This window comes from Centropristis striata, chromosome 4 (genome assembly GCF_030273125.1).
Source record: "Centropristis striata isolate RG_2023a ecotype Rhode Island chromosome 4, C.striata_1.0, whole genome shotgun sequence".
Taxonomy (NCBI): domain Eukaryota; kingdom Metazoa; phylum Chordata; class Actinopteri; order Perciformes; family Serranidae; genus Centropristis; species Centropristis striata.
The window spans coordinates 3001330-3025544 of NC_081520.1; the positions used below are offsets into that span (position 1 = coordinate 3001330).

Sequence of the window (24215 nt, forward strand, 5' to 3'; positions counted from 1 at the left end):
TCTGAATGGCACAGCTACATATACTTTGTGCATAGTACATCATCATCTGACGCATATAAATTAACAATAACTTTAGCGACTGAGACGGCATTAATTAACTTAACCTGCAATGTATCAAGATGACGTTTATTATCTTTACCTAAATATTCTGGCATTTGTTTATGTATATGTTTTGCTTGACTTTGAAGACAAGTTTTGTAAGTTATGTAATAACATTCAGTGTAAACTGAAAATACTTCAATATTTCAATGCATATTGACCAATGGGTGACGTCACAGTCACTACTATGGTCTGGAGCATCAGACTTATATTAGATTTTAATTAAAAAATGTAAATAAAAGAAAGCTGATGATTTTCTTTATGAAGCTTTCTGGGGTTTTTTGTTGATATTGTTTCCAGATGTGGAGTTATTTCACTTCTTTAATATTGTTTATTTTGTCTTTTGTTTTATTGAAACTATTTGTTCTTGTTGTTTGTGTGGAGGACGAGGGAACCAAAATAAAGAATAAAGTCACATTTAAACACGTGAATCAACAGCTTCACCTGCTGGATGAACTGGGGTTCTGCCAGAGAAAATAAAAACAATAAAAAATATATATATTTTCTGTAACTTTCTCCATCTTTAATGTTTCACAAACTGCTTTCCGAAGTTACAGAGAAAATAATAATAAAAAACATTCAAAAAAAGTTTAAGTTTGGTCGACATTCAGTCCACTTCCTTTTGTAAGGCATCAACATGTCCTGCAATTAGCATCGTTAGCATCCTGCTAACTAAACCCGATAAATGCTAATTATGCTAATCTGTTGCTAAGTAACCACTGACACGGAGACAATTTTTTTTTTTTTTTTACAAACAAAGAAAATTATTTTATTTTTACTTCAAAGTCATTATTTTAAGAAAGTTTCTCATCACACTGACCAACTTTTTTATTATTTTTTTATTTTTTAAATCACATTGGCACAAATGGCCTTCCGTACTTTACCGACTGAGAAACCTGGAAAGTTTTTAAAAACCTTCAGCAGGAACTGTTGTGGAGCTGAAATGTTATTTTGGAGATTCAGAAATATAAAAAAATACTGACAACAAACCTGCAGGAAGTAACAACTCCACAAGTTAAAAAAACCAAACAGGTGAACTTTCTTCTAAATGTGTTAAAGAGGAATTCACGTTGACGTTATTACAGTTTGACTGACGCGATGACTGACATGCTCCCGCCAACAGCAGAGACGATTCTTCATGCGGCACGGTTACAGAGACGTGATGAGTTGTTGACGTACTAATGTGTTGTTGACATGTTGACGAGTGACGCGTTGCAGTTATTTGGTCTTCTTCTCGGCGGAGAGCGTGTCGTGCAGCTTAGAAACGCTCTTCTCAAACTGGTCCATCACCAGCGTCCCGTTCTCGTCGAAGAACGCCGCCACGGACTTGGTGAACTCGGCTTCACGGAAGTTTTTGGAGGTCCCGTCACAGAAGGAAACTCTGAGAGAGTACTGGTCATCGAACCTGAGAAAACACACACACACACACACACACACACACACACACACACGTTTGTTTACATCATGGGTCTCAAACTCACGGCCCGCGGGCCAATTGCGGCCCTCGTCATGATATTTTGTGGCCCCCACCTTGATATGAAAGTTTAATGTGAGTTTTATATGAATTACACTTTACTGTGTTGTGTGTGGAAGGTCCCTTTAATTACTTTTATGGGGTAATTTTGTCTTTTTTAAATAATTTTGTCTTTTTTTCTGTCCTTTTGTGTCTTTTTTGGTAATTGTGTGTCTTTTTTAAGTAATTTAGTTTTTTAGTCATTTTGTGTCTTTTTGGTCACTTTGTGTATTTTTTTGGGTCATTTCGTGTATTTTTTTGGTCATTTTGTGTCTTTTTAACGTATTTTTTTTAACGTAATGTAGTGTTTTTTCAGTCATTTTGTCTTTTTCTGTAATTTGGTGTCTTTTTTTGGTCATTTTGATACTGCCTCCAGCGGCCCCCAGGTAATTTGAGTTTGAGACCCCTGGTTTACATGATGCCACTGTGTTTGTTAATTTAAAAACAAAACAAATTATTTTCTGTATAATAGTTTTTTCTTCTCACAATGTGATATGTTGCAGAGCTTCATAATACAGCAGCAATAAAACTGTAAAACCTGATAAAAAGGTGGAAATATATGGAGGACAGAGGTTGCCAAAATAATAAACTATTTTGAAAAACAAAATAAAATACAGAAACAAACAAGTTTGGGGAAATGAATAGGCAGGAAAATGCTTAGGAAATAATACAATGAAATAAATATATGCTGAAATATAATTTCAAATAAAAATGTAAACAGAAAAGATTAAAATGATTAATTTAAAATGAAGTAAAACTTAAAGTTAAACATTAAAAAAAGATTAAAAAAAAATAAGATATTAAATACAAATGTAAATGCAGAAGCTAATTAAAACCGAAACATCATGGCAGCTTCTGTCCTCTACAGCAGCTATTCTCAACCTTGGGGCCGGGACCCCACTTGGGGTCGCGAGATGATTTCTGGGGGTCGCCAACTCATTTTGGAAGTCAGCTCTGTCTCCACTGTGTTAAAATGTTCATGTGTTAATGTGTTTTAGTCTTTTTGGTCATTTAATGTCTTTTTTGGTAATTTTGTTTCTTTTTTGATCATTTTGTGGCCAATTTGTGTCTTTTTTGGTAGTTTTGTTTCCTTTTTTGGTAATTTTAGGTCTTTTTTTAGTCACTTCGTGTCTTTTTTTTGGTAATTTTGTTTCTTTTTTTGGTGATTTTGTGTCTTTTTTGATCATTTTGTGTCTTTTTTGATCATTTTGTGCTCAATTTGTGTCTTTTTTGGTCATTTTGTTTCCTTTTTTTGGTCATTTTGTTTCTTTTTTTGGGAAATCTGAATTGTGTGTGATTCTGTTCAGTGAGCGGGGGTCGCGGACAACATGCATGTTAAATTGGGGGTCGCGACTCAAAAAGGTTGAGAACTACTGCTGTAGAGGATGCAAGTATTAAGAGCAGACCGTTTGAGGGAGGAGGAGAGCTGCCAGACGTGATCAGGATCCATCCCAGCCGGATCCTTCTGCAGAGACACCAGGAAGATGTTCTTCTCTTTGTAGGACGTGTAGAGAGTCAGGATCCCCATCATGATGAAGTACGTGAGGGAGGGTTAGGGAACGGAAACCATCAGACACACAAACTCACACTATACAAAGACTTCTGACATTAAAGATATCTAACATTGTTTATACAGTTCATTTGATTATGTTTTATCACAATCGGACAGACGTTCACTATTCACCTAATCTGTAATATGTTTCAACAGCTTCATTAACATATTTGGATGCTGCTGTCGGCCCATACTGAGCAACTTCAACATAATTTTTACTGGAAATTACCAACAAAATATATATATATACAGTGGCAGACTCCTGTCCCAATCCAGCTCCACCAATAGACTCAAAAACTCTTTTGTCCCCAACAGACAATGTGCACTTTCATTAGCTGTTTTTGCACTATTCTTTCCTGGTCAACTTTGCAAATGTTGAATTTATCTGTGCATTATTATTGTAAGTAATGCAATTTTTTATTTCCCGGTTAAAGTCTTTAAAAAGTTTTTAGCCAAGATTTGAATTTTTATCATAGGTTAATTATTTATAAGTTAAGTTTCATTTTAATGTATGTATAGTGTCTGTTCAATGTATGTTTGAATGCTGCTACAGGACACTTGATAAATAAAGTATCTATCCATCCATCCATCCATCCAGCCCGCGTGAGGTTACCCAGAAATTAGAAATCAATACAACCGCAGTGCTTTTATTTTGAAGGCGATTTACGTATATCTGAGTTACCCGAGTTACCGAGGTACCTTGTCAAAAACGGGTATTGCTTTTTGCATAAAGTTACTGGTTTACTGCATAACATACATGCTCTATATTGTTTTTGTGGATTGAATGTATGTTTAGTAGCATTAAGTTATTTATTTTAAATCGTAGCTCCATGAAAATAAAAATAAGACATTCCATGGTCACCTTGTGAATCCACCGTAAGAGCTAACAAACATTAGCATTAGCACTTGAGCTAACAAGCACTTTTACTATAGTTAAGACAACAAATATAGCCACTAATATATATGACAGAAGAAAATAAACTCTAACAAACCTTGTGTCCTGTCAGTCAGCCACTATAGAAGCATTTTGATACTTTATATCAACTTTATATGAATTACGACACACTCGTTATTATTTACCGTTCGTTTTTTCATTTTACCGTTCCACCCGTTATTTCCTGTCACTACTTTTCAAAATGAAAGCACCCGTTTCACACTGGACGGCACCTTTTCAAAATAAAAGCATCACAACATTGTAAAACACCTAGAAAATGTACAAACAAGCTATGTAACACAAAAACACCAATAGGAACCTTGCTAAAGGTCATTTACTCCACATTAACAGTCTTATCATAACATGTATTCTTATCAGTAGCAGCCCAAAACCAGATAATTTACTGTATTTTATAAAGCGATTAAATTAATATTGAGCAGAATTTAGTTCAGAGTTTTGGTCCGGCCCCTGCAACCTTCGTGGCATTGGTCATGTGGCCCCTTGGGGAAATTAATTGCCCACCCCTGTGTTAAAGGATATGAGATGACGCAGCAGGCCAGGACCGGTCTGGACTCAGGGAAGGGGTGCAGGTAGTCCCAGACCAGAGCCAGCATGGCGAACAGACAGGAAACGGTGCAGATCAGAAGACGACCGTCCACCAGCCCAAAGTTCTCCACATAACCGTACTTCTCCAGCAGCACCTGAAGGGGGCGCCGCCACGGGACACAGGGTTAATACACACACACACTCATTACTAATTCTACCTAAATGTCTTTTTATGGTTGTCATAGATTGAAGATGTTTTCAATCAATGTAAAATATCATAAGAATATATATCAAAGTTTATAACAGTTATAAATTAGACAGAATATTTTATGATTTAATAATAACTACAACAAAAATGACTTTGAAATGACTTGAAGTGGGTTTGTCAAGGGACAAAATGTAAATAAAAAGAAACAATTTGTTCATAACTATTGATATATATTAAAATCAAAAATCAGCATACATGTTAAATTAATTAAATGTATAATGATTGATATGATGATGATTTATACAAAAAAAAGGAAAAAATAAATTACAACAAAATAAACAGGATAAAATAAATGTAATTACATAATGTCTAAATGAAACAAAAAAAAATAATGTGAATTAAAAATATTTTTTAAATTGGGGATTAATTCTGATAAACTACTTAGAAATGCAATTAATTAAAATCATAAGTTTTGATGATCTTTCAGAATAAAAGCTGACCTTCTTTGCGGCGTCATCCAGAGAGTTCTTGACAGCCGCTCCGTCCCATTTATCGATCTTCACTGGTTTCTCATCTATTCTCCACTAAAACATAAACATCAACACAATCATTTCACTTTTTACAACTGATTTTTGTATTTTTTTAAACAATGTTTCTATAATTTTATTATTGATTTAAGAGCAAAACACTTATTTTGATTCGTTTTAAACAGTAAAAATGAAAAGTACAACATATATATATATGATTAAGAAATTATATTTCTTAAGTTTTAATATAATGTAATAATATAGAAGCATTATATCGGAAATAATGTAATAATACAGTGTAAAATACTAAAATAATGTACTATACATCATGTTAATTATTAAATGTGTGCTTCCTTTGCCACTGGTAGCAAAAACAAAGATTAGTTATTTTCAATTTTCATGAACTAAATACAATCCAAACCAGTGGTGGAATGTAACTAAGTACATTTACTCTAGTACTGTACTAAAGAACAATTTTGAGGTACTTGTACTTTACTTGAGTATTTCCATTTTATGCGACTTTATTCTTCAATTCCACTACGTTTAGCTGACAGCTTAAGTTACTTTTCACGTCAAGATTTAACATAAAAACATGATGAATGTATACTTTTAAAAAAAAAAACCTCATAAGAGTATAATAGCTAGTTAAATTAGCCCAACCTTGAAAAAATGCAAACACTTACTACATATAGTCATGGAAAAAAATATTAGACCACCCTTGTCATGTTCATTTTAATGCCTGATACAACTAGATGTACATTTGTTTGGACACATATAAGGATTACAACAAAAATAGATCATAAGAGTTTAATTTATGAGCTGATATTTAGCCATTTTACATGATTTTCTTGATAATAACCCAAATCATGATCAAGAAAACCACAAATGTATCTTTAGTTGTACCAGGTATTAAAATGGACAAGAAATTGAAGAAAACTAGAGTGGTCTAACATTTTTTTTCCATGACTGTAAATGCTTCACATAAATAATAATAATACAATAATATATTTAGAATATATAAAACAATCTGAGTGGGTCTATTCTACATAACATTATTGTATTGTATTTATTATTTATTGTTTGTTTTTTCTTATTTTTTGTAAAGCACATTGTGTTGCATTTTTATGTATGAAAAGCGCTATATAAATAAAGTTTGATTTGATTTGATTTGATTTGATTTAACAAAATTTTACTTTTGATACTTTAAGTACATTTTGATGCAGATACTTTTGCACTTTTACTTCAGTAAGTTGTGAATGCAGGACTTTTACTGTAGTGGAGTAATTTCACAGTGTGGAAGTAGTACTTTTACTTCAGTAAGGGATCTGAATACTTCTTCCACCTCTGGTGCAAACACAACAGGAGTCATGCACCAACATGTGTCCACTGAGCATAGAGCTAAGCTGATTAAACCTCATTAATAACACCTGTGTTTGGGTTTAAATTACTATAAACTTAAATGGTGTGTGTGCAGCAGCTGTCTGTAACAGCTGGGAACAGTCAACCCAGTCTGGACACAGACTGATGAACCCAAACAGCAGAAACATACAATCTAACCCTCACTGTGAATTGGGTTTAATTTTAATTACAAAATAAAAGCACTTCACCCGGCTAATGTTAGCTTAGCATGCTAACAGCAGCGCCGCCGCGGGGTGACGCCATCTGTCAAAGAGCTGAACTGTCCTCCCCCACAGTCTGACTATTATTCTGAGAAAATAAACCCCCTAAGCTTCTTCTTTCCAGCTGAGTGAAAACAGTAAAACTTTAGTGCTCACTTTCTCCAGAAGTCCGGTCTTCCCGTTCCTCGCAGCAGCCATCTTCTCTTCCGCTACGAATACGGCATCAGTGACCTGGACGCTTCTGATTGGCTGTCGGCGAGATTTTGAACGACCAGCCACGTAATCGCGTCCGCGTAACCGAGGCAGCGGCGGCGGCGAGTACGCTTTTTTTCTCCCACACAAAAACAAACATATAAATAAATATATAAAAGCAAATAAATTATTAGATTTTATAACAGTAAGAAATTAAGCAGAATATTTTATGATTTAATAACTGCAATAAAATGACTAAATTAACAAAAAATACTCAATTAAAATAAACAATGTTCCTGTTTTTTTACCCTTTTATTTGTCTTTTTTTTTAATCTCTAACACTGTTTTGGATTGAGTTTTTATTACTATTTTATTTTATTGTTTTTACTGTTTTTAGTATTTCATTGTTTTCATTGTTTTTATTTATACCTATTTGTGTATGATTTATTCTGTTTTAATAACTGTACAGCACTTTGGTCAACTGAGGTTGTTTTTAAATGTGCTCTATAAATAAACTTTGACTTGACTTGACTTAACTTTTCATTAAAGTAGGGACAAAATGTAAATAAAAGAGAAATACACTTAGCTCATAAATATTCATACATATTCAAATTCAGAAATTCAGAATGGAACAAAGACAATAAATGTAATATTCAAACTGATCATCTTTATTGTGTATACATATTTAGAGACTGTGAGGCCAGGCTCATCTGAGATGGACTGACAAAGTCAGGGCCTGGGAGACATATTCAGGGACGAGGAGACAACGTCTGGGACAAGGAGACAAAGTCAGAGAACAGGAGACAAAGTCAGGGACTGGGAGATATATTTAGGGACTTGGAGACAGAGTCAGGGACTAGGAGACAAAGTCAGGGAACAGGGGACATATCTAGGGACAAGGATATAATGACAGAGACTAGGAGACATATCCAGAGACTAGGAGACATATTCAGGGATTAGGAGACAAAGTCAGAGACTATGAGGCAAGGCTAGGAGATAAAGTGAGGGATAGGGAGACAAAGTCAAGGCCTAGGAGACATATTCAGGGACTATGAGAAAAGGTCAGAATGTGAAAAAAATTCACTTTTAAACAGTTGGTGTCCTCAATCCCAAAATAATGAAGTGCATCAGTTTGAACATTAAATATTTCGTCTTAAGACAGTGTTCAGTTGAATATATGAATCAATTAAGGATCGCATTCTGTTTAATTTACATTGCAGTCAGTGTCCCAACTGTTTTGGCATCAGGTTGTACATGTGCTTGTGTGATTATATATATAAAAACACATTATAAACTTTATAAAGAAGACAGGACACAAGTTTTCTCAGGTCTTTTAGGTTTTTCTTGGTTTCAGCAGCCACAGATCTCCACTCATACAAAACTACTGAATTAATAATTAACATGTTCCATCAGACTGACTCTGATTATTTGGCACTCATTACACACACACACACACACACACACACACACGCACGCACACACACACACACACACACGCGCACGCACGCACACACACACACACACGCACACACGCACACACACTTTATAAAATGTGCATATCAGTGTTGTAGAGAGTAAAGCTCATGTGGCATCAGTAAAAAAAGCCCTTCAGAGTCTCTGAAGAGAAGCACACAGGAATAATAATAATAATTATTATAATAATTACAATAATCATTATAATACTCATCTCACAAATTGAAAGAATCCTCCTGACTGACAACATGATGGTTTTACAACTTTAACAGAAGCGATAAAAAGAGGAGAAGAATGAATGTAGAAACTGCAGGAATGTCACATAAACTATTTCTAGCTGAAGCCGCATTTACATAACACTGGAACAAAGTACTTTTACCAATGATAACAGAAAGTACTTTTACTGAAGTACAACAGAGTAGTTTTACTGAAAGTACTTTTACTCAATAAATCCAGAACTTTACAGGTTAAAACTTTAATTTGTCTCTTTTTCTGTGAATACGGCTTCAGGCATGATTCACAAACACAGGCTCCTCTCTGGTCTGCAGAAATCTGTTCTCAGTCCGTCGAATGGCTCGAAACAAAGACTACAGTACCCATGATCCTCAGCGGTCACAGAGAAGACTCTATCCAGAGCTTCAAGAACGTCTGATGAATGTTCAGACTGGAAGACTTTTAGTAGACCTATAGACCAGGAACCATGCTGGCTCCTCAGACCTCCAGTGGGCCCTGAATAATCTAGACGGAATTGTCCAAAAAGTGAAAGTGAGGAGCATTTATGGGTACAAGTCAGGAACTGGCCTACTTTACTTATTTCAAGGGTGCTGAATCCCAAAAAAAATGGTTCCCAAGCGAAATTTTGAGTTTTTGACCTTCTCATTTGCATATCAAAATGGCCGCCAAATTGCCCATCTTGCTCAGTTGTTGGACCATTTCCCCTTAGTTTTTTTGTAAGTAGGCAATCAAAGATGAGGAAATTAAGTTTCTGGATCTATAGTCTAGAGTCAGAGCAAGGATATAGTGGAGGCTCAGTGTCTATATATATATATATATATATATATATGCAAAATACCAACTTTTAAGGTGAAATTAAGCATTATTTGTGTCATTTTTTAAGGCCGACATAAATATCAATATCAATATCACTTTTAAATGTTCCAGTTGGTATTTTGCATATATATATATATATATATATATATATATGTATATATACATAAAAAAGACACTGAGCCTCCACTATATTCTTGCTCTGACTCTAGACTATAGATCCAGAAACTTAATTTCCTCATCTTTGATTGCCTACTTACAAAAAAACTAAGGGGAAATGGTCCAACAACTGAGCAAGATGGGCAATTGGCCATTTGATATACAAATGAGAAGGTCAAAAACTCAAATGTTCATTTGGGAACCATTTTTTTTGGACTCAGCACCCTTGAGATATGTAAAGTAGGCCGGTTCCCGACTTGTACCCATAAATGCTCCTCACTTCTTATAGTAGGCCTTTTTTCTGAAATCCGTCTAGACTAGAAGCCTCAGACCTCCAGCGGGGTTTGAATATTCAGGCCTCCAGTGGCAGCTGAGACCTCAAATCTTCAGTGGCCCCTGAAGCACCAGGTTCACTGTGTGTCTATGAGTTGCACATAATTCATTTTCTTTGGGTGCAACATCTGGCAGGAAGATTAACTGGAGATTTCAAATCATGATCTTGTCTGATCCTGACCCTTAATGTTGGGGTTTCCAAACCGTGCACGGAGGACCAACAGCGGGCTGGAAACATCTAAATAATAATCACATAACTTCATGGACTATCTCTGGAGAAGTTATCTTGAACTGATCTTTAATTGAAGTCATATATCCACCTTTCTACCCCAGCAGCAAAAGTCTGTTTGAGGACCAAAGCCCATTCATATTTTTGCCAATTTAAAATTAAGTATATAATAATGCTTTATTGAGTTCATATTGTTTTGTTCCCTAATTGATAAAGAACAGTTTAAATCACATTAACACAAACTGCCTGACACACAGAAAACCTGGAACAGGTTGTGGGGCTCCAGTCCTGGTCTGGGCCTGTGACTAATGGTGTCTGGTTATATGTTGATTTATAGAGCAACAATCGTCTTTTTATCATCATGTCTTTGGATTTTTGGTCAAAATAAAGTCCGGTTGTCCTCCGGAGACATGCAGACCGATCAGATTTCAGACTGGAGATGATTTTCATTCAGTTTTTGGTGATTTGCTGGTGAAAAGATCAAAATAAACAAAGTTTGGAGGAAGTGTTCAGTCTTTTCCTCAACAGCGTTTTTCTCATCTTTTAAAAACATTCATACTTTTCGTAACTTTGCATATATGAACCGCTTCCTATCTGTCTTTCTGCAGAGTCGGCGGACGACCCCTTTCTAGTGCTTCTTGTTGATTCGTCGGGATCTCCTCAGGCCACGCCTCCTGCGGTTCTGATTGGACATCCAGGAGCGCAGGAAGTACTTATCGGGGCTCCTCCGGCGGTTGATGGTCTGGTTCTCCAGGTCGAACTGTCTCTGCAGCTTCACGGCGATGGCTCGGTCCTGGCGCTCCTGCTGGGTCTGACTCACGTACCTCTCGTCGAAGGCCTCCTGGCTGACGGACCGGCTCCTTTTCAGGTCAGAGTCCTGCTCCGAGTCCAGGTGTTTGGTCTTCTGTTCCCTCTTCTTGCCCCTCCTTGAGGTAGACTGGTTGTGGAGGACACTGTCAGACTCCTTCCTTGGACTCTGTGAGTCCTTTGGCACTTTTTTACAGGACTGGAAACCAGAGTTTTTAGTGTACGGCGAGAATGACTGTTTTCGACTGAAAATCGCTCCTCCGCTGCCGGATTCAGGAGCACCGACCGACGGCTCAAAGTCTGAACTTCCTCTGAAAGTCGTCTCGCTGCTGTAGCGGATCGCAGGGACCCGGATCTTTACAGACTGTTTCTGGAAGGTGTCTGTGTCTCCGGCTGGAGGGTCGAACAGCAGCCTCCTCTTGTTGACCGACGTGACTCTGTCTCCGGACTTCATCTTTGCCTCCTCGCTAACGGCGGTCTTGTTGTGCAGCTCGTTGACGGGGCTGGTCAGCGTGGCCTTGGAGTTAACTTTGAGGCTCTGCCGGTCCAGTTCGATCTGCCTCCACTTCTGCAGGACAGCGGGACTGGCCTCGTAGCTGGTGGCCTTCTGCAGGCCGCGGGTCAGGTTCCTGGGCGTGGACTTCACGATGGTGGGCTCCATCAGACGCCCGTCCGGCAGGCGTTTTGGCGGCGTGCATGGCGAGCAGACGATAGGTTTGAAGTGGTTGAGTTCTTCGGAGATGCTGTCGTTGCTCTCGGGGCTGATGGAGCGCTCGGGTCGAGGCGGAGGAAGGCCCAGAGGAGTCGATGATGATGAGACAACAGCTCGCCAGGTGAGCCTCCGGTCGGGAGCGATAATGGGCGCGGAGACGGAGCGACTGTTCTCAGACGACAGGAGGATTCCTGCTGTGTAACTGTGACTGATGCCGACCTGACGACCAGAGAGGAACAGAATTAAATAACAAGAACAAGGGGAGACAAAGACTCTTTATAGACTTGGAAAAGACCCAAGCTGATAGATACATGTGCCCACAAGTGCATTTCATCTTGTGTGGATTAACCTGGCTCCTGGTCTCTGGTAGATATTTTTTGCTTTAAGATTGTTAATTGTTTTTGGCTTAAGGTTGCTTAGTGTTTTTGCTTAAGGTTACTTTTATCGTTTTCTGCCTAAGATTGTTTCTCTGCTTGCTGAGGCTTTTATGCTTTATTTGTTTGGTTTAGTTCAAAGTTAAGTTCAGTTTTCAGAGCCCCACTGCATAGCTATTTTACCTGTTAATTGGCTATTTGGTGGCTTTTGTTTACAAGTATCTGGGAGTGGCCAGTCCCTTTAAAACTGTGAAATTTAGCTGGGAATTCTTTAGTGCATTTCATTTTATAAAAAAAAAAAATTTGTATCCTTTTCTCTTCTTTTTCTTCTTTAACATATAGCACTCCTTTAGCGATGACAGTTAGCTCTTAAAGTTATGTACTTACTTGATTCCTGTGGTCTATGTCTAGTTCCATCAGGTTGAATGCACTTATTGTAAGTCGCTTTGGACAAAAGCTAAATGACATGTAATGTAATGTAATGAAATGTGCCTGGAGTCAAACAGCTTTGATCATGTAGTCATAATAATGTTTTTATTAAAAAGTATTTAAACTTTTTAAACCACAAAGTAATCAAATTATGATATTTCTGTCAGAATCACTTTATTCTACATGTCTCATTTAAAACATCGCCAAAAATAAAGCATTTGAAATTACGAGATGATTTCTGAGCTTCTCAGCGACACTGTGAAGCCATGATTGATTCTGCTGAGACAGTTATTATTATTATTATATTATATGTGGCAAATAATCACTGAGAATCAGACAAAACTGCAGGCTGATTACACAGAGCTGAGGGGAGAGAACAGGAGAGAATGGACATTTCTTAATATGTATATTATCTAGAGCAAGGGTGTCAAACTCTGGCCCGCGAGGCAATACCAAATTATTATATTATTATTGTAAATTAATGACATTGATGTGTTTTTTATTTGAAATTTGATTTTGCATGTCTGCACTATTTAGTTATATATTGTATGTTTATAAGCGTTGCTGGTTCCATATTTAATGTGAAAGCAAAACATGTTTGGTATATATTAAAAGGTTTATTTGTTCAATGTTGGCCCTTTTTTCAAGTTTCAAATTTTGGCCCATTGTGTATTTGAGTTTAACACCGCTGATCTAGAGCAAAATATTTGTGACACTTGTAAAAGATTTGTATATATAAATGTAATTTAATTGCAATTTAATTGAAATAATTCCTCAGAGAAATTCAACTTTTATTTTTTATAATTTATGCTTTTATAACTGTGTTAATCGGCACAGGAAATATGTTTGAGTTGTTCCCACATTTATGATTGTGATGGTTCCATAGAGGTGCAGAACTTATAGATGTTATATAAATTTTATTTATATACAATCATGGAAAAAAATTATTAGACCACCTTGTTTTCTTCAATTTCTTGTTCACTTTAATGCCTGGTACAACTAAAGGTACATTTGTTTGGACAAATATAATGATAACAACAAAATATCTAGCCATTCTCCATGTTTTTCTGGATAATTATTTTGGTAATTACCCAAAAAAAAAACATGGAAAATGGCTAGATATCAGCTCTTAAATTAAACTCTTATGACCTATTTTTGTTGGTATCATTATATTTGTCCAAACAAATGTACCTTAAGTTGTACCAGGCATTATTTTGTCATTTTGTGTCTTTTTTTGGTCATTTTGTGTCTTTTTTTAGTCCTTTAGTCCAACATAAAATGTGATTTTGAATCTTTTTTTTACTTTCAAAACACTATCATGCTCAATCAAGAATTTTAAATGTTGCAAATGTGCATTAATTTCAGAGTACACTGAGACATTAAACTGCATCATTTTCAATTAAATTCTGGAAAAGTTGGTGTGTTCTAAAACTTTTGACCAGTAGTGTACATATATATATATATATATATATATATATATATATATATATATATATGAATGTGACAAGAGCAAAAAATAGCCCCTGAAAGTGCTTGTTGGTGTTCAGAGGGTCAAACATATATGTGAGCTCCTCAACTGGTCTAACATACTCTGTCCATGAACGTCGGCTGGGTGACGAGCTTCAGCTTCCCTCCTCTGTCCTCCACCGAGTCGGTGCAGCTCTGACTCCTCTGAGAACCACTGAAGAAGAAGAACACACAGGTTTAGAGGTGTAATAATAAGAACTAGAAAATTTCCCCTGGGGAAATTCTGAAAGGGCCACGGGGGCTATTGCCGGTGTGTGTACACTATGATGAGATTCTTCAGAGATTTCAAACTATGCCCTTTAACCTCAAAATGTGTGTGTGTGTGTGTGTGTGTGTGTGTATGTATCTATAACTGTAATCACATCAAAGATCAAAGGCAATCAAATCAAAGCAATCAACAGAATTAACTGGCACCTGTTCTGGCTCAGTGACAGCAGAGGTAGACAGACTGAAATTTCTGAACAGAAAGCATTTTTGACAAAACCATAATACCTATCATTGATCCGACTTCACTTTGAGCGTCCTGAGTTCTTCCTGAACGTCTACATATGTTTTTTTTTAAGAAAAATGAAAAAATAGCTTTGTTAGAGTGATCTACAAAAACTGTAAAATGTCCCTTTTTCTGAAATTTTCCTGCGTTTATAATATGGGAGCCAATGAGGCTGTTGGTGCGTGTTGGTGGCGCATCTGTGCGTCCTACGCCCAAACTATAACTCTGACAGCTTTACCAGAGGATTGTGAGTGAGAAGACTAATTTTCCTACGTTTCTATGTATAAATTATCTCTGTAGAGTGAAATTTGCGGCCTGTGCGACCAGTGCTCGGTGCGATTGCCCCGAGGCTCTAATAATGAGTGTAGTGTTGATGTGCTCACCCTGTAAAGGCTGCAGATGTTTTGGGTTTCCTGATGAAGGCCGAGATGTTTCTGATCCTCCTGCTGATGGGCTCCTCGTTCTCTGAGTCGGACAGAACTCCCTGAAGTTAAAAAAAAAGATTTAAAGACAAGCTTTTAAAAAGTCTGACAAATGTCAGTTCCGCTACATTTCAGCCAAACGTTTCCATGTTGAATGAAGGTTGATTCAGACGTACAGGCTCTTCATCACGTCGCACTGATTCTTCTTTACAGTTTCTCCTCTTCGCCCCTTCCTCTCTGTCCTCAGACATCGGCAGCTAAAACACAAACAACAGTCAGTCCAGCTGATCCAAGCCTTCACACACTCTGGTCACTGACAGCTGGAAATCTGATTCACCTTGTGTTTCCCAGTCGGTCCTGATAAAACATCACAGCATTTTGGGATGAGAGCAGGAGAGACGAAGAACTCTGAGGACACAACCACAGTTCATTCATCAGCTGATCCAACATGGAGGTCAATACAGCATTTTAAATGATGGTAATTCAACAAAAACTACATTTTAAATTTGGAAACCACATGCAGTAAAATTGATATGTATCATGTTGTGACATATTTTATAGAAAAATTATTTGAGAAAGAGGTTAAAAGTAATAATAATAAAATTTGAAGACATTTGTATTTTTTTGTCAATGCTCTTAACCCCACAATTGAAAAATATGTTGATACACCATTTATTGTAGAAAGAAACTGGAAAAACAAGCATTATTGTCTGAATTTGAACATTCCAACAGCCCTTGAACAGTCATTGGTTACAAACGTTTCCACTGGAAAAAGTGACCAAAATTAAGCTTAAAATTGCGTTTTACTGCAAAAATCACTTAATTCTACATTTAAAACTTCACCAAAAATAAGGCGATGCACCAACTAGATCCTGTTAAAAACATTAAATTCTGACCTCCTCAGAGACACTGTGGAGCCATTAATTGATTCTGCTGAGATAAATGATTTTTTTGACAAATATTCACTGAAAATCAGACAGAACTGCAGGCTGTTTACACAGATCAGAGAGGAGAGGACAGGAGGGGAAAGAAAATCGAAAACAGTTCATTTTGTATAATATGTGGAGCACACATTATTTGCCAACATTGATGGCACTAGTGAGAAGGCTTTGTATACATCAATTCTATCTTATTCCATTTTTTTTTTATAATTTACCAGAGAAATTAAACTTTCTGTTTCCATAGAGCTGCATGACCTCTATATATTTATAAACAGCTTTTTGGGGTTCAACACTTAATCACACTGATGGAAAAAATCACATAACAATCCAATAATGCCACAGATCCTCACTGTCCATTTTTAAAAGTCATCTTAAAACCTATTTTTATTCCTTGGCTTTTAACCACGCATGAGACTCTGCTCTTGTTTTTAGTGTTTTATGGTTTGCTTTTATTTATTGTTTTTTAAATTGTCTTTTAAAAAGCAATGAATCTATTTATTTTAGTGTTTATTTCCTGTTTTATTTATTTTATTGTCTCTTGTTCTGTTTGTTTATGTACAGCACTTTGTTGCGGCTGTTGTTGTTTTAAAGTGATTTACAAATAAAGTTGAGTTGAGTTGAGAGATACCTACTGTAGAGTTAAACAGGGGACATCATCATCAAGTCAGCCAGAAATAAAATATCATGTTTACAACAGAAACAACCAGGATCAAATAATCTATCTGAAGTATAAATCCATTCTAGAAAGTAAAGATGTGAGTTTCTCTGATAGCAAAAACAAACACAGGAGTACTACTACTGTAGTATATCTGCTCCTCCTACAGCTGTACAAGTCTGGACAAGTCCTCCAACTCCAGACCTCATTACTAATCTGACCCTAAACTGTAAAATAAGCATGTTTAATACATGTACATTAGTGTCAGTGAACACTGAAGTCTGTTTTTACTGCGTTTCTCATTCATTTGTATCAAACTCAACTAAGAGATCAGTTTCTGACTTCATAACAATAAAGAAGAAGAAGATTACTTTATCAATCCCACAATGGGGAAATTCAACCTCTGCATTTAACCCATCCTTTTTTTTTTTTTTACACACAAGTGAACACACCATGCAAGGAGCAGTGGGCAGCACATTACTCCTAGAGTCCTACACCTGGGGAGATGGGGAATCGAACCAGCGACTCTCCAGTTACAAGCCCAATTCCTAACCTCTAGGCCACGGACTGCCCAAAAAAACCCATTTTAATTCTGCCACAATGATTTAAAATGTGAGCTGCTCGGACTGTCAAACATGAATAAAGTATCGGGGCCTGCTGCTGCTCACAGTAAACTTAGAATAAAGTTGCTCTGGTTGCTCAACTCTGCTGCTGTCTGTGTTTTTCTTGCTGTGTTTTTTTTAAACAAACACCCAGCGGCGGTGCTGATTCAGCGGGCTGCGAACTGTTGTTTCCCCCAGTAATCACACAGACCTCTCCGGCTGTCGCAGTCCCTCCTGCCCGGCCTGCTGCTGCTCCTCTCCGGGTCACTCCTCCTCCGGAGCCGCTCTCCGCTGCCGGAGCTCCGCCGGGCTCTGCAGAGAGGACAGGCCGGGTGTCCGCAGGGCGGGCTGCTGCCGCCGGGCTGCCCCTCCGAACACTTCTTCCCCTCGCTCTCCGGCGGGCTGGACCCGGACCCGGATATGGACCCGCAACCAGCTCCGGACCCGGACCGGTACCTGGCGGCGGCGGCGGCGGCGACGCTGGCCGGTCTGCCAGGCCGTTCGGCGGACCCTGCGGTCGCCATCTTCCCTGGTGAGTGTCTCTCTCACAACAAACCCCGCCCTGCAGACACCGGAGCAGCCAGCAGCGCGCCAACCGCGAGCTGGGACACGGAACGAGCGCTCCCCTTCAAAATAAAACAAGTGGAGATTATCCATTCATCCGTCCGTCCCTCTATCTATCTATCTATCTAGGTCATATAGGTCAGTAGTTCTCAACCTTTTTGAGTCGCGACCCCCAATTTAACATGCATGTTGTCCGCGACCCCCGCTCACTGAACACAATCTCACATGCACAGTTCAGATCATACAAAAAAATTAACAAAATGACCAAAAAAAGACACAAAATGACTAAAAAAAGACACAAAATGACCAAAAAAGACACAAAATGACTAAAAAAAGACACATAATGACCAAAAAAGACACAAATTGACAAAAAAAAGACACAAAATGACTAAAAAAAGACACAAAATTACCCCAAAAAAAGACACAAAATGACAAAAACAGACACATAATGACCAAAAAAGACACATAATGACCAAAAAAGACACAAAATTACCAAAAAAAGACACAAAATTACCCCAAAAAAAGACACAAAATTACCAGAAAAAGACACAAAATTACCAAAAAGACTAAAACACATGAACACTTTAACACAGTGGAGACAGAGCTGACTCCCAAATTTGATTTGGCGACCCCCAGAAATCATCTCGCGACCCCAACTGGGGTCCCGACCCCAAGGTTGAGAATAGCTGATATAGGTGAGGTTTTTACCAACATTTTTACCAACATGGCATGGTAAACATTTTTTAAGTGGCAGGATGAAAATAAATAAATAAATAAAAACAGGCAAAACAGCCCAAAACACCACAGAGTTTGCATTCTGCAATGAAAAAGTAGTACATGGTAGGTATTTTGGTATTTTAGACTCATCATTTATTCTTTCAGTGCAATATAAGTAAAAAAAAAAAATATTTGTTTGAATTAAGTAGGCCCTCATTTCGGGAAATAAAACTTAACTAAACATAACGTAATGTAAACTGATATAACTGAATAAACAAAACGTGTGCAAGGGAATATCTTCTAATTTTGCACCTTTCTTATATTTTGTCATTTGTTTGCAGCTATGACAATATAAATTATGTTTGAGGATATCTATCTATCTATCTATCTATCTATCTATCTATCTATCTATCTATCTATCTATCTATCTATCTATCTATCTGAGACAGTCTTTGATGGGATACTTGAGACTTGCAGTGCAACAATGACAAGCAATTTCGATAAAAATGCTTGAATTGCCATTAAAAGTGCTTGAATTGCCATTTTTAGCCTATTTCATTCATTTTAAATACTACATACAGTTCTATTGATTTTAATATTTGCGTGTAAATAAAAGATACAATGTACAATGTGGGCAAGAATATATATTTTCTTATACTAAAAAGAATAATAATTTAACTACCAAAGATTGTTTTTTGTTATAACTTTAAACTCGATAAAATAAATAAAATGTATAAAATAAAGTTAACTGATTTCGAGTTTTATTGTTTTATTTTTATTGATTTTTATGATAACACTGAAGCATTGCACTCATTGCTCATTGCACATATGTTGTTCACTTTATACTATTTATTCATTTTTTTAAATCTTTATTCTATTTCATTTTTTCAAATTATCCTATTCTAATTTGATTTAGAATATTTTAATCTTTCTGCATTAACAAAGTTGGTCTGGATTCCATACATTTTGTGCATACATGTGGTACATTTTTATTATATCTATTTAAATCTATCAGTGTCACATATGTCCGCATTAACCCTTTGTACTGTATACATTCAAGAAGTGTAATTATACACACAATCCCCATCTGAAACTTCTAATTGTCGGTCTTCCTTCCATGTATTCAACTTATACTGTGCATTTTCTGATTAATAAGATGTCAGCAACCTGTAAACTCCTTAACCTGTTTTTACTTCTTAACCTGTTTTTACTAAAGAAATATCTTATCTTATTGTGAAAGGTTTAAGTTCCGGGTCGGTAGGTGGCGACAGAGTGCTGAAAAAGAACCGGAAACATATTTCACCGCCGAGGAAGAAGAAGGACGAAGAATAACAACAATGGCGGCGCAATGACCGAAGCAGACAGGACCTATGAGAGAGGGTAGACAGGAAAACACACCTGAGAGTCTCAAAGGTCCGTTTACCTGTTTATTTACCTTCTAACAGTTATGACATTTGAATTAGATTTTATGGGAGAATGTTTGGATGAATGTATCCATTGTAATATGCAGTGTCAAAGTATTTTGAATCAATTATTTATTCATTCATTCTATTAAACTACTTTTTAAAATCATTGTTTTATATAATATTAAGGTGGTAACAGATTAAGGTGTTTCTCAGGTAATTTAAGTTTTTATTTATTTATTTATATTTGAAGATGTGACCTTGGATAAACTGGGATAGATATTAAACGCTTTAATCTATTAATCAATCAAAAAATAAAAAACACCACAAACACCCCTTGAACACATTAATGACACTAAGTTAAAACTTTTTATTAAACTGTATACGCATTCATTATTAATAATTTAACAGGTGGTGTCACAGGGGTGTTATAATAAGTGAATAATATGTGTAAATATAAATAGGAAAACATAAAACAATAAATGCACGACAATACATACGATATAAAAGTATAAGCATGTTTTCCATCAATTTGTTCTTTTATTTCTGTAAATATGTATTCATATATTTAAATATATAATGCTAAAACATATTTGTGCTGTTGATATGGAAAAATTTAAATAGATGTTTTGAAAAATGTATAAAGAAATAAATCACCAGATGTGACAATACGACGGAGGATTAGGGCCACATTTAGAAAAAATAATAATGGTTACGAGGTTATCTCCCTGTTTGTGAAACTATCTTAAAGTACATTTCTACGAAATTCATTCTCGTAATTAATGATATATTTTCGACTTGATTTTCGTTATTAATTCAATATTTACAACCTTATTCTGGTAAAAAAAAAATTTTGTAAATGGGGCCCTAATACTCTGTGAAAATCTTTATGATATATTTCTGTACTGCTGCTGTTGTGATTAGTGCAAAACTCACTTTATGTCATAAAAACTGAAGGTTTGTGTGTTCATGGCAGGGGGTGTTGATTCCTGGTCTGGTCCCGATCCTGGTCTCCTGTGTCCTGGTCTCCTGGTGTGGTTCCTTTCCTAGTCTCCTGGTCTGGCTGCCCTCTCAGTCCCTGATGCAGGGCAGCAGGCCCATGGTTGAGGTGGTCCGCCTGGGCCTGGTCTCCTACCAGGAGGCTCTACGGCTGCAGCAGGTCTACGTGAACCGGCACCGGTCCGGTCCAGCTCATGCTTTGCTGCTGTGCCAGCATCCTCCGGTCTACACCACAGGGATCCGCCAGAAACCTTACCCCGCCCCCTTACTGGACCGCCTCCGCCTGCTGGGGGCGGAGGTCCACCGCACCAACCGAGGAGGACTCATCACCTTCCATGGGCCGGGACAGCTGGTCTGCTACCCGGTCCTCCACCTGAGCAGCTTCAAGAAGGTCTGAACCCATTTATTGTTGAGTTATAAACAGCTTAATAATGTTGAATGTGTTTTAACATGCAATCTGTCCTGTCAGAGTGTCCGCTGGTACGTCTGTGAGCTGGAGAAGACCATTATCTCTGTCTGTAGCAGGTTTGGTATCGACGCATCAACGTCTCCTCACACTGGCGTCTGGGTTGGAGACAACAAGATCTGTGCTATCGGTATGATGACACACCATCACTCCTCTCTCTCGTGTTCAGTTAATAAATCCAATCCTCAGCATCGACCTCAGGGATCTGATGTTAGAATTTTATTTTTTGCAGGAATCCACTGCGGTCGATACGTCACGTCTCATGGCTTTGCTCTGAACTGTAACACCGACATGTCGTGGTTTGGACACATCGTACCGTGTGGTATCGAAGGTAAAGGAGTGACGTCGCTGAGCAAAGAGCTGCAGAGAGACGTCAGCGTGGAGGAAGCCACCCCTCACCTGCTGGACGCCTTCAGAGATCAGTTCAATTGTGAGCTGGCGGACGGACAAACAGAGCAGGACAATGGTGCATCATCAGCGTAGAAACTGACTTGATGGATTAACCCTCTGAAATGTATGTTTTCTTTAAAGAATCGCCAAAAGTCCTTGAACGGATTACATTTTTGATTCTTTTTTTTTTTTAATATGGCAGTTTTAAAAGGCTACCAGTTTTGAGTTATGGATAATGGAGTTTGTATTCCTTTTTATTTACATTAAAAATGAAATATGAACATTTTGTCCTCTATTTGATTTTTTAAAAAACAGCAGCAACAACAGAAACCGCATTTGTTAAATAAATTCAGTACACACGGAGGTTGAACAATTGTAAATGTAAAAAAAAAGGATTTGTGGAACTCGTTTTTTTTCTTGTTTAAACCATTTTTTTAATATTAGGTGCATTTCTTTTCAGTTTTTTAATTTTTAAAGTAATTCCAAAATATTCAGATAAGATTAGTGTTTGTGCATTCATTGGATTACGTATACAAATTACACAAATTGCCATGTAATTTACATACTTACAGGTGGCCACAAATACTAGAAAATATTGGTGATTATTTTTCTGCACTTTCTGCCACAGTTTCGAAATTATCTCATACAGCCCTGCATATTATATGAAACCTTAACCTCTTATCCAAACCTGGGTCACAGGGGGCTGGAGGTCGGGGACAGCCTGGACAAATACCTGAAATCCTCACTACTGCTAAAAAACCACAACATTTGTTTTTTGGTTCTGGTTACTTTCCTAGTCTCCTGGTCTCCTTGACTCCTGGTCTGGTTCCTTTCCTAGTCTCCTGGTCTCCTTGACTCCTGGTCTGGTTCCTTTCCTAGTCTCCTGGTCTCCTTGACTCCTGGTCTGGGTCCTTTCCTAGTCCCCTGGTCCCCTTGACTACTGGTCTGGTTCCTTTCCTGGTCTCCTGGTCTCCTTGACTCCTGGTCTGGTTACTTTCCTAGTCCCCTGGTCTCCTTGACTCCTGGTCTGGTTCCTCTCCTGGTCTCCTTGACTCCTGGTCTGGTTCCTTTCCTAGTCTCCTGGTCTCCTTGACTCCTGGTCTGGTTCCTTTCCTAGTCCCCTGGTCCCCTTGACTACTGGTCTGGTTCCTTTCCTGGTCTCCTTGACTCCTGGTCTGGTTCCTTTCCTAGTCTCCTGGTCTCCTTGACTCCTGGTCTGGTTCCTTTCCTGGTCTCCTTGACTCCTGGTCTGGTTCCTTTCCTAGTCTCCTGGTCTCCTTGACTCCTGGTCTGGTTCCTTTCCTAGTCCCCTGGTCCCCTTGACTACTGGTCTGGTTCCTTTCCTAGTCTCCTGGTCTCCTGTTCTGCCAGGTCTCCAGACTATCACAGGGCTGACATATAGAGACAGACAACTCTCAGACAGAATGCTCTCATTCACTCCTACGGACAATTTAGAGTCACCAATGAAAATGGGAGGAAGCCAGAGAGAACCTGTGCTGACACAGGGAGATCATGCAAAATTCACACAGAGGAACTGCTAGCCAGGTTCAAACATGTGACACTTCTGCCTATGACAGTCGATTAAATATCCATTTATAATTATATTAAAAGCCTTGGGATGCTGTGTTACATGTTGTTTTGCTTACTTCATGTGGACAAAAATACGAGTTTGTTTTTGGTTGTGAAGACAAAAATTCTTGACCGAAAGTGATAATTATGTTCATGAAATGTACACAACAAACAGGACAGGCACTTGTTGTTCCTGATAGTATCATACAGTCATGGAGAAAAATTATTGGCCACATATCAGAGCCGGCCCAAGGCATAAGCGAACTAAGCGACTGCTTAGGGCCCCGTGGTCACTAGGGGGCCCCCAAGAGCAATTACCAAAAAATATTTATTTTTTATTTTTTGGATGTATGAGTGATGATTTCTGTATGATCAAAGACATGTCAACAGAGTGCTGCTGCTGATGTAGGCCTATATATATATATAATAGATTTTTTTATATACAATCCCAGGTCGCTCTTGTAATTGAATGTGCTAGATTTTGAGATTAAAAAACAAATGTGACACCCTGGACATCATTAATTTATTGGTATTATTATTGCATTGGTATTATTTATGTTATTAACAATCAATATTTTTTACAAAAATAGAGGGCCCAAAATCGAATTCTGCTTAGGGTCCCATGGAGGCTTGGGCCGGCTCTGCCACATATTATTCGTTTTCTTTCAAAATAAAATAAAAGGGACTTTTATTTTGCAAGTCAACCGGAAGTCGTGT

The 24215-nt window shown here is 37.6% G+C and overlaps 3 protein-coding genes across 4 annotated transcripts; 1 reads left to right on the forward strand and 2 right to left on the reverse strand.

Annotated features, from left to right (window-relative positions):
• Nucleotides 1-598: 598 nt before the first annotated feature.
• On the reverse strand, nt 599-7283 carry spcs2 (signal peptidase complex subunit 2). The gene is made up of 5 exons (XM_059331417.1): nt 7155-7283; nt 5353-5436; nt 4639-4799; nt 3019-3153; nt 599-1504 (listed from the first exon to the last, which is right to left on the reverse strand). Exons 1-5 carry the CDS (start codon nt 7194-7196, stop codon nt 1318-1320), a joined length of 609 nt encoding a protein of 202 aa, XP_059187400.1. The 5' UTR covers nt 7197-7283; the 3' UTR covers nt 599-1317.
• A 2837-nt stretch (nt 7284-10120) lies between these two features.
• On the reverse strand, nt 10121-18090 carry rnf169 (ring finger protein 169). Its single transcript, XM_059331405.1, has 6 exons — nt 17602-18090; nt 15530-15600; nt 15369-15449; nt 15154-15254; nt 14344-14434; nt 10121-12169 (listed from the first exon to the last, which is right to left on the reverse strand). Exons 1-6 carry the CDS (start codon nt 17912-17914, stop codon nt 11060-11062), a joined length of 1767 nt encoding a protein of 588 aa, XP_059187388.1. The 5' UTR covers nt 17915-18090; the 3' UTR covers nt 10121-11059.
• A 1873-nt stretch (nt 18091-19963) lies between these two features.
• lipt2 (lipoyl(octanoyl) transferase 2) lies at nt 19964-22261 on the forward strand. 2 transcript variants are annotated; one of them, XM_059331415.1, is made up of 4 exons: nt 19964-20084; nt 21051-21464; nt 21543-21669; nt 21772-22260. In XM_059331415.1, exons 2-4 carry the CDS (start codon nt 21156-21158, stop codon nt 22020-22022), a joined length of 687 nt encoding a protein of 228 aa, XP_059187398.1. In that variant the 5' UTR covers nt 19964-20084; nt 21051-21155; the 3' UTR covers nt 22023-22260. The 2 variants fall into 2 exon arrangements, with proteins under 2 accessions (XP_059187398.1, XP_059187399.1); XM_059331416.1 differs by lacking the exon at nt 19964-20084 and having other exon boundaries at nt 21057-21464; nt 21772-22261.
• Nucleotides 22262-24215: the final 1954 nt, after the last annotated feature.